An 11,634-nucleotide genomic window follows, 5' to 3' on the forward strand; every position below is an offset into this window, starting at 1 on the left:
AAGCAAAGCCGTGCCAGCGTGCCGTGTGCGTGTTTCGTAAGGTGAGAAATTACTCAATCCTGCACATGCCGTAACAGTGGGCTGAAATGTGTCGATTAGAAGAGGGCTTTCTGTACAGGAATTCTTCGTAGAAATTTCCCCATGTCCCTGGGAAAGGCTGCTCTGAATTCCAATTATTCCACACACACACACGTCACAAAAGCTTCAAAAGCACGTTCTTTTGTGCTGCTCTGTTCCCCTGACTGTTGGTAGACGCTATGCTGCAGCACTCATGCCATCATAAATTCAAAAAAGGATATTCCTACACGTGTGCTATCTCGCACTCGACAGCTGGACTAAATTGCAATTGCGGCACTGAATCTCGGCATGCACACAAACACCCTCTGCAAGTCTATTTTTACCACCTTCCATGGTGGTACATTTCATTGAAACAGCGCTCCATTTCCAGTCACCCAACACTACAAAAGCGGTACTGCAATAATCACAATACAGTGTTGGAGCTACGACCGCTTCCTGTATTAGATAATCTGCACCGCATAACAGTTCACTGTGCAACGGGCAATGTTCACCACCGTCGGATTGGATTCTACTCCGTTCCCGCACTGTGTGCAGTTTGTTCGGTAACGCCCCATATATACTGTGTACGATGGAATAATGGGAAAGGAAACCGCCACCGCCAGCAGAAGAAAAGCAGAGCAAGTAAATCGTAACACCAGGGAATAAATACGGAAACCATACGGAAATGCCAATTAGGCGTAGGCAAATGGTTGTGAAACACAACCCCTGGTGGCTGGTGCTGTGGATGTATTGGCGTTCGTGGCGATCTAGTTTCTTTTTTGTACCATTCTACATAGCATTTCCCTGCTTTGCCTCTCCCCAAACCCCTAACCCCAATGCCAGGCAGCAGGAGTAAGGCCAACATTATCGTACAACGACGGCGAATGTCTGCTCGCTTTTTACTGCAACTGAGGGAAAGGAAATGTAAATGAAAGGATTTTGTCTAGCTTTTACCCCTTTCAAATAGCATTTTTGTATTAGGTTATGGCTTGACAGCTTCTGGGCATGATCGTTAAGTTGCGAGGTCGTTATGTAAATCTTGCTGGTGAAAGTTCTGTCCTTTATATGCATTTTTAAAAACACTTGGGAGATATTCTTTGATACTGAAGGGTTAGCAATTTACACCGAAAAGTCATTTTACTCTTCTTGCAGTTCATTTCACATTCGACCTTAATATTCGCACGGCTAGATGCATAGCCAATTGAACCGGGCGCAGTCACTGACACGCATTGACGAACGTCAATTGAAGGAAATTGACGTTCAATTGATCGTCTGTCTCTTCCTGTCTCTCTCTCTCTCTCCATTGGTGGAACGGGTTCGGCTTCCCATAACTACCCACAGCGCAAGTTAGGCGTGCCGTTCCGATCGGCGGCAAAAGATCTTAAACCGCAATTAATCAACGATACGACGGCCACTTGATACGGCCGATGCATTTAACTAATTCACCGCAACTCAACCAAAACACATAACAACAAAGCAACGGCGCAGCAGGAACATTCACAACAAATAACTGTTGCTTTGGCATCGGTTTTGGCAACATTTGTTTGTAAACTATTGGGACACATACACCTACAGTGGCATGGTATACGACGTGCCGGCTTCTTGAAATGCGCGACCATGCGTCTCCATTTGTTGGGTACGGTTGCCCTGGTACTGGGACAGCATAATACCCTTACCGTACGTGAGGTTTTAGCGAGCGAATCGGTTATTGATTTTTTTTCTGGTCGCTTTTTGCATTGCAATGGCACACGGTTAGTTGGCTTTGCCGCGTGTTCGGATGTAGGTCATATGAAATTCGGTTTTAGTGTGCCGGAGAATGGTGGTACAATTGCTCACGTTTCCGGGGAGAAGGAGATTACAGGTAATGGTTGTACTGCAGGATATTGAAGCGTGTAACGGTTGCGAAGGTTTGAGGGATCGAAATATGAGTACATTATCGTTCCATGTTTTCTTATGAATAATTTTCTTTATTATTACTATCTGAAAACTCTAGAATTTTTTTATTTTGCAGAACAAAATGCATGGAAGGCGTACAGAAAGGATACAAACATTACATACCTGAAGTGAGCCATTTAAAACCTTCCGTTGAAGATCCGGTTCAAGAGACAATCCGAGCATTTCTAGTCTGTGAAAATAGAGCTTTGTAGTTGAGTGTTCCTTTATTAGGGAGCAACATGATAATGTACACCCTAGAATACACTGATGTCATGATGATGATGATGATGATGATGTGTGACATATGATATGGTCGATTGTGTTCTAGTTAAAATGTGGTTTAAGCAGCATCCATCTTTCCGCTATTGATGACCTTATTCGTGTCATGTTGCGTGTTCTTGGGCTATGTCTGTGGGATGAAAGTCAATGTACAGTGAATCTCTGGTACCAAAGAAAAAATAAAATGAAACCTGACAGAGAGGATATAGAAATTCTCATGTTCTTGTTCTGAATATATACCAAACCCTCTCTAGAGACGCTTTTTTTCGGTTGTCGTAAACTTTACAGAACATGTTTATCATGAAAACTGATATTCGTACAGAAACGTGTAGAGTTGCATTATTTCTTGCAGATAAGCATGATCAATTCAATTGCTTCCTTAATGAACTTCAAGCTGACATCAAAATCGTACCAAGATTGGGGCGTTTCACGATACTAGCCAGCTTTTTATATGATTTTGACAATTGGCGGCTGAAATCCATACCTTCTATATAAAACCACACACAAAGTTAGCCCGCGATTCAGCCTATATTATTTTAGCCTCAAAGCTAGAATTATATTCGAGTATCTGCTCGGAAAAATGGCAATACAAGGTGATTTTTACATTTATCCCAAAGTACATTGAAGCGATCCAGGTGGTCTCATAGCATGTTGTTATAATCAAATTTGGACATCACTTTTTGACAGAACGGTGAAAACTTTTGCTCAAACAGCGTTCTGGAGGATTGTCGAATACACAAAACACTCTTAAAATCTTCATTCAGAAACAGAACGATAAAATTCAGTCTTCTAAATTCATACACCTTGAGATTATCCCTCCTGTATATTATACCGACTTAGATAGCTGCTCGAAAACAGCTATACAATACAAACAGTTGACAGGCTGAAATTTCAGCCTAAGAACTTAAAACGGAAAGGGCCCCAATAAATGGTTTAATCTGGTTTATAGTAATTTTCTTATAATTTTCTTAGGCAGTGGTCTAATCTTGTTGCACGTAATTGTTGCTGGCAAAATGTATGGATTTTGACAGCTAGCGCAACTTTGTTGCCGGCCAAATTGAAACAAATTTGATTTTTGTCTGGCAACATTTTCTATTTACCTTGGTCATGGTAATCGGGTTTATGAAATGAAACAGCAGCAGTGTGCGTTTTGTTGACATCCGCTAAATTTGGAATTTAAGCATTTATAATATATTTTTTGGTATATATATAATTTTTTCCATTCTTTATTCAACAAATTTAAAGATGAAAAATAAGCTCTGAGCTGTTAATTGGCTATTTTTTGACGCTAAACAATTCAAAGCGAAATGTTGCCAGCAACATTCATAGACCACCTCAACGATATGTTTCCGAACAACAATGTTGCACGCAACAACATTAGACCGCTGCCTTAGTAATAAATCATAGGTATTTGTTAATGGACTTATTATTTTTCTTCTAAAAATGAGTTGGACTAAAATTAGAAAGATATTAGAAATCATAAACTGTAATCAATTTTCCGCTCTGATTAAACCATATATTACCTTCGTTTTATAAACCTTATGCTTAATTTGGCAAAACGATTGTAGAAAGGTTTGAAAAACATGTTTTGCCAATAGTAATATTTAGAATTCTTATTAAGATTTTTAGACGAACTTTGTCATCTGTCTCGTGTGCACTATAGCAAAACGAATCACAAACACATCTATTATAGGCATTAGTGAGGACATCTTCAACCAATTCACTTTAAGCCACACCAATCACTTAAAGCATATCCCTTGCAGTGTTCTCCAATAACAAAAAATGTTCCCACTATTTCGCATTTCAACGTACACCGCATATCATTCCCTATCGTCACCGGCGTAACAATCTCAACCACAACCGTGCAAAACCTTACCACCCTCGATATCACTTAGCAGCTTGATTTATTAGCACAATCATGTCCAATTACTCAGCCTGCCTTGTCCTTGTCCCGAATTATCAAAATCGTACGTTCAGCGCCACACTTCAACACCCCGAGAAGCAAATCACTGGCACGACATGATGTCACGGCGCTTCTTCCGTGTGCACCACTGTCCAGTGTGGTGTGTGTGTCCGCAGTGGAAAGATGTTTATTATTCTTTGACCGGTCAGGTTGGCGGGCGCTAAAACCACTGCGTATCGTTGAGGAAGCGCACATCGTTGCGTTTGTTTAGTTAGTCACGGTTGTCTATTTTAGAGTTTCGATTTTGGTTCAATTTTTTCCGCTGCTTGGCGTGAAGGCGTTCCAGAACGCTGGAGAGGAAACACACCTTTCAGAGTACAACGTGTATCGCACACATATCGTGCTTTGCGTGTGATGTTTGAAGTTGAAATGTGAAAGTGTAGAAGTCATTCGTTCGGTGCGTGGTTCATTTTTGTTTCTTCATATCAGATAGCGATGTTTATCTAAAGTGGATTTAAAATCAATACCACTTGTAGTTGGATTCAATGTTTAGTATCAGGAGGTGGTACAATCCTCATTCAATTTCCCACAAAAACACACACAAATACAGCAAAACGAACGCTCCGTTACGTTCCAGTTTTTTCCGCCCGGAATCTGAAATCAACGAGCAAATAATTGGGGCAAACGGAGTGCTCCATTTTAAACCATTTTTTTCCGAAAAGGAAGAGCATACATCCGGAACCTTGAAGTGAAATCAGGAAAATCATAGAGCAAACAGCACGTACCAACGTCTAGCAGGAAACAGACCCGCGTATTTTTATGAACCCTGGGCTGGGTTTGCTGGTTGTGTACATTTCCAATGATTCTAACGATATCAGAGAATCGATTTGGATCTGAATCGTTGTTTACGATTTATTTTTATATCCTCACTGCTGTTGTTCGTCGCTGATGGTTCGACGGTGCGCAATGTGTAGTAGCAAGCGATGAAGTCAGCTTCAAGCTGGATTAAATTAATTATCAAAATCAAGCGTTTCAATTACCCGCTCGAAGTGGTTTGTTATTAGAGATTCAATCTTATCCTACTTATGGGTTGGGTGTTTGATCATCATAAAATGAATATTTAAATGTGCACGATCGTTTTACAATGTGCATCGGGTAAGAATGACGCACAGAACGCATCTCTTCACCTTCAAAGCGTGTGCTGTAGACTGGTGCAATAAGTTTCCTTGCAAGGCGTGTGTGTTTTGATGCCCTCACTTTCTCACTCCTCCTCTCTGCTCCCTTTAAATGCAACTCCAAGTGAGATAAAATCCGTTCACTCATTAGCTTTTGTTTATTCATCTGCCTGCGCGAGGGTTGTGATTTCGCACAGCGCTTCGCTCAACAGCCGCAAGGTGTTGATGTTCTATTTATTTTATTTTAATCAGCCAATCTCTTGATTGACTTTATGAAGCTAGGTTATAGCACAGCAGTAGTATTCGCATACAAAGATTGAATATGAGAAGAAATGACACACAGATTGGGAAGAAAACGTGAACACATTTAATGGGCTAGTTTAGTTTCAATGGTGATATCGTATTGTATTGTATATTTTCGTATCGAGCTAATGAAAGTATTCATGGCATTTTGCTAATTTCAATACTTTACTAATAATATTGACTAAAATGAAATAAATTTAAAAAACATACAAATAAGCTGGTTTTGGACGTATATTTTTATTGAAATCGGCAAATGATCCAGTGTGATATGTTAACTTAAAAAGTACCAGGCATCTCACTCATTCATTTCATTCTGCTTACTTCTGAATTTTGTATGGGAGTTCCAAACCAAGATACCCTTCTTTCCTTCATGGAACCATGCACACAATATATCTGAAATGGAAAGTTCAGCTATACAATAAAAATGGATTTCAAACACCACTGGAATCCCTCATAACGACTTTCATTCGTTCCAAAGACTCACTTGTTGTGCGAAAACTCGTTATGCGGGAGGCTCTTTCTCATACAATTTGTATGAAAGGTAAAATAATTGGTTCCAGGTCAAGCAAAGCGCAGGTATATTGTGATTATATGCATCACAACCATACCTCCAACTGGCGACAGTAATGCATTGGCCAATTCTTAGTATCGAAATTCTCGCCTTCACGAGCAAGTAGATCAAGAATGCATTTAAGTCTCCAACATTGTCATGAGCCGAGGAGAGCCTCCAATATTGTTAAATTAGACAAGGAAGGAATGGAGCAATCAAACTAAAGACATTACCTAACTTACTCCACATGTCGATAAGCGCAGAAAAACTCTTAACTCCGCTATTTGAGCGGAAAAGAGTTATCTGGACGTGAAGGTTACGCGCCCACTGCGCGCCCCAGTGTATTGTATACCTCGTGAGTTTTGGACTAGAAGTGGGCATTAACGCGTCATCTCCCTTACGCTTTTCCTCCACATTTATACGCTGCTGCCTTTTGGAAATAGCTTTATATTTAAGGATTCTTAGTATTGAAAGTCGTGAAATCGTTATGATTTCTTATCGGGAACAAACATGAAATTGCTCGTTATGCGAGATTTTACTCTTTAAGAGGGGTATTTGTAGAGCATTTAGATTAGCTTGTTATGCGAGAAACTTGTTATATGGAGCACTCGTTATGAGAGATTCCACTGTATTGCTTTAAATTTTTTTATAATTCTGCTATAATAGATTTCAGTGTCCGGAGTTGAAAGATCGTGTTTGAAAATGAGCCTTTTTGAGTATCCTGTTAACCAAATGCGTTTGGTGATAACACGAACTAGTTTTTGAATCCATATAAGTTTTTAGAAAATATTGTTTAAAGATAGAGACAAAGGTAGCGGATGACGTATTATGGCGACAGATGATCTTACCAAACGTAAAGAGTAGCGCTTGCAGCATAGAACATCTCTTTAAAATTCAGGTATCTAAAGCCTGAAATGTTCTGTATATATACGACAAACATAACACCTTCTAACGTTAAGAAATAAATCTGCTATCTACAACGGTCCAACACAGATAGCACATTTCGTACCGAGCCGGGAAACATTTTCCTCGGGCGAAGTTAATTATTGTGTTTTACTATTTATTATCTTCCACAAACTTCCACCAACCCTGCCATATGGTTTATGCACATATTTTATAACAGTCCACGAGTCGTGGAATTCATTTTTTGCCTCCATTTACCAGCAAGACGTTTCTCGAAACGCGATCCACCGAATCGGACCGAATTTATGGTACAATATTTTTGTTTCTCCCCCAACATTTCAATGAAACACATTTTCATTCCGCCGCATCCATATGGTCCATATTAATCGACTGTTCGGCTCGTTCGGGTTGTTCTGCGTACAGTTTACATCAGTTTCTGCAACAGTTTTTTTTTGTTTTCGCCTTGCTTTTTACGATGTCAGCAGGGTGCTCAATTTCACCGTCATCTCGCGTACCATTTAGAGCTAAAATATTCATACCGCGCTCTGTCATCCACCTAATTCATCTTCCATCTGAACGCTTTACACCAAACCGATTGCACTTTTGCTCTACGCTATCCCTTCTAATTCCTTATGGTGTTTGTTCGTACTTTTTTTTTCGCTACTTACAGATGGTCAACCACTCGTGCAAAGTGTATTCATCGATCCGTGGTGTTGTAGAGCGAGTGCTTCACAGGCAAAAAAGAGCTACGAGTGCCCTAGGAAGTGTGATGGGGAGGACAGCTGGGCTAACTACTGAACGGCCTCGTTTTTTTATTCTTCTTTGCAGTACAAAATCACAAGTGAAAATAAAAAAATAAAAAAGAGAGAGTGTGCGAGAGATAGTGAAACAAAAAAAGAAAGATAGGTAAGTGTTTTCCGTCAAGGGGTTTACAACCCCATCCACAAGTCAGGATTAGCGGTGAACATCCGTTTTTAAGCGGGAATTTCCCTGAGACAGCAACATCATCTTGGAAAACAATACCTTGAGGTTTAGAACAAAAAACCTAAAGCCGGGAACAACATCGAGTGCCTCTCTGTCTAGTGAGACAGGGTCGGAACACGTAATAGATACACACAAATACACAACCCGGCTACAGAATGGGTGACAGCACGATTGGATCGGTTAGCTTTCTGCATCTCGGGGACATTGTGTCCCTGTACTCGGAAGGAAGTGTGTCCGGGTTTCTCAGTACCCTCGGGTAAGTAAAGTCGCTATTGTTTTACGTGGTTCGATTGACTATCTTTTCTCGTTTGTTTCTCTCGACTCCCCCTGACAGCCTTGTCGATGATCGTGTGGTCGTGTGTCCCGGGGCGGGCGATCTGAACGATCCGCCGGAAAAGTTTCGCGACTGTCTCATCAAAATCTGCCCCATGAACCGGTACTCCGCCCAGAAGCAGTTCTGGAAGGCGGCCAAACAAAGCACGACAACGAACACCGATACGAGCCTGCTCAAGCGGTTGCACGTAAGTAGGGTTTTGGCATTGTTTTGTTTTTATTAATTGTAGGAAGGTGTAACTCAGCGAATTAAAGTGCAGAGATCCGATGATTTCTTATATTTAGATTTGATTTTAATTTTAGAACATTTTAAACTTCTTAACATTATTGTAGTTTACTACCATTTTGTGCAAGAATAACTGGGCGGCTCCATATAGGTAGATCCCGGTGAAACAAACTATTTTAACGAACTTCTATCGTGCTATTTTGCAATTCTAATTTGAGGTTTGGTTTTTCAAGTATTACCAGTGATCTTGTTGCTCCAATATGTTCTTGTTAACTATATTTGTCATTATCTTTTGCTTGGGGCCCATTGATCCGTTGTCAGAAAGTCCCAGGCTCTACACGTTCAGATGAAAATCGATTCTCATTCTGTTGTTAGAGATGCATCATGCATCATCATAGGTCTTTAATTGCTTTGCCAATTGGCGAAAAATTTAATTTGAGTCCGAATGGCAATTAATTTGCAAAACATTGGCTAAAGAGCTTGTCAACTGCTAGATAAAGAGCGTTTCTCGAGTCCGCACGAACAACTGTTGCAAAATATAGTCGGTTGATCTTACTGATAAAACAAGTTCACTAGAATGAATGAATTTATAATGATTTTGATGACCATCATGCCATGACAAACCGTTGACAGTGACGAAAGCATCCTAACCAATCAAAGTCAATACAAATCTGCTCTCATCACAGTTTGGCCTTTTTAAGGAAATGACAGAATTTGGCAACTTTTTGACAACTTTTCCCTGTTGTTGCTTCAATCTATGAATCAACAGAAAGTTGTTCGAGAAAAACATTTCGAACAAAATGAAGAACAAGCTTTTTGTTATTCAATTGCTGTACATGGTACAATCGTCAGCTCACAAGACTTAACAATCGTTGTAATGACCGTCGTGGGTTCAAGCCTCTTGTCGATCGGTCCCCTTGTTGCTAGAACTTGATTATCAGGCTGGTACCTGAATAAGGTTCGAAAGCCTTTAGAGGCTGGCTGGCATGTGCCAAATAGAAGACTAATACGAATCAATAATTGTTCGGTATAATATGCAACGAAGATTTCGAAGAATCCAAAACACCTTAAAATAATGAGTTTTGTTCATATTTTGACCCATAAAGTTGTCTATTTTGAGTTTGAGTTCAGATTTCTTAGATACTGTTCAGATATTTCCAATGACTTTGGATTGCGTTGAATCCCCCATGGCTATATAAAAGTCCACTAACAACCTCCAAAAAACTTGCCGAAAAACTTCTAAAGGTGATTTGTTCATTGCTTGACTTCTGATCGTTTCCAAGTCAAGTCGTCCTATGAAGAAAATGAACAGTTAAAAGTTCCAACTTCATGTTGATGATTGCTGACTTTTTCCTTTTCAATGTCCAAGTTTGACCGCTGCTACAAGACCATGGATTGAGTCTTGGACTTGGTGTGGCATTCGATAGAAAGTTTTCCATCGCCCCTCTCCCAACACTAATTTTGGGTATAATTTTCCCCTAGAGTACCATTTGTACGTCGGTACACACACCCCATACGTGACAGTTGAAGACAGTTTTACAGCTCCCCCCCCCAAGGAGACTTTCATTAATTTGTTCCTCCCAATTTCCCTCTTTCTCCCAAACAAAAAAAAACCCTCCACAGCACGCGGCCGAAATAGAAAAACAGAATGAGTCGGAAAAAAGAAGCTGCTCGGCACGGTCGTCCAGTACGGCAGCGTCGTCCAGCTGTTGCATCTCAAATCGAACAAGTACGTCACGGTCAACATCCGGCTGCCGGCACTGCTCGAGAAGAACGCGATGCGCGTGTACCTGGACGCGAACGGCAACGAGGGCTCCTGGTTCTACATCATGCCGTTCTACAAGCTCCGCTCGGCCGGTGACAATGTGGTCGTCAGCGATAAGGTCATCCTGAAGCCGGTCAATGCAACCGGCAAAATCTGCACGTAGCCGCCACGTACGAGCTGCCGGACAACCCAGGCAGCAAGGAGGTGAACGTGCTGAACTCGTCCACCCTCCTGGAAGATAACGCTGTTCATGGAGCAGCGCGAAAACCAGGAGGACGTGCTGAAGGGTGGCGACGTGGTGCGGCTGTTTCACGCCGAGCAGAAAAGTTCCTCACAATGGACGAGTACAAGAAGCAGCAGCACGTGTTTCTCCGCACCACCGGGCGAAGCAGTGCGACGGCCGCCACCAGCAGCAAGGCGCTGTGGGAGGTGGAGGTCGTCCAGCACGACAGCTGTCGGGGTGGAGCGGGACACTGGAATTCGCTGTTCCGGTTCAAGCATCTAGCGACCGGGTACTATCTGGCGGCGGAAATCGATGAAGATATCTCGCGGACGGAAAAGTCGAGCAGTTCCAGCCACCCACAGGGCGGGGACTCGTTCCGTCTCGTGCCGGTACCACATTCGACCGACATTGCGTCAGTGTTTGAGCTCGACTCGACGACCATCACCCGTCCGGAAGGGCTTGTCCCGCAGTCGAGCTACGTGCGGTTGCGACATCTCTGCTCCAACACCTGGGTACATGCGACCTCCGTGCCGATCGATATCGACGACGACAAGCCCGTCATGTCGAAGGTGGGCTGTTCGGCGATCAAGGAAGACAAGGAAGCGTTTCAGCTCATCCCGGTATCGCCGGTCGAGGTGCGTGACCTAGACTTTGCCAACGACGCGTGCAAGCTGCTGCTGGCGATGAGTACCAAGCTCGAGAACGGCACGATATCGTCCAACGAGCGCCGTTCGCTGATCGCCCTACTCCAAGACATTGTGTTCTTCATCGCGGGGCAGGAGAACGATCAGAACAAATCGGACGCACTGGATCTAACGATCAACAACCCGAACCGCGACCGGCAGAAGCTGCTGCGCGAGCAGTACATCCTGAAGCAGCTGTTCAAGATCCTGCAGGGTCCGTTCCAGGAGACGAAGAACAATGATGGTCCGTTCCTGAAGATCGATGAGCTGGGCGATCCGAAGAATGCACCGTTCAAGAACATCTTCCGGCTGTGC

At 42.3% G+C, this 11,634-nt stretch overlaps 1 protein-coding gene across 1 annotated transcript; it reads left to right on the plus strand.

The window, feature by feature from the left end:
- The first annotated feature begins 8,046 nt into the window (after positions 1-8,046).
- LOC121603385 (inositol 1,4,5-trisphosphate receptor-like) lies at positions 8,047-10,576 on the plus strand. Its single transcript, XM_041932031.1, has 4 exons — positions 8,047-8,345; positions 8,424-8,610; positions 10,272-10,300; positions 10,345-10,576. The coding sequence occupies exons 1-4, from the start codon at positions 8,245-8,247 to the stop codon at positions 10,574-10,576; spliced, it is 549 nt and encodes a 182-aa protein (XP_041787965.1). The 5' UTR covers positions 8,047-8,244.
- The last annotated feature ends 1,058 nt before the right edge of the window (positions 10,577-11,634 follow it).

This window comes from Anopheles merus, unplaced genomic scaffold (assembly GCF_017562075.2).
Source record: "Anopheles merus strain MAF unplaced genomic scaffold, AmerM5.1 LNR4001302, whole genome shotgun sequence".
In the NCBI taxonomy this organism is placed as follows: domain Eukaryota; kingdom Metazoa; phylum Arthropoda; class Insecta; order Diptera; family Culicidae; genus Anopheles; species Anopheles merus.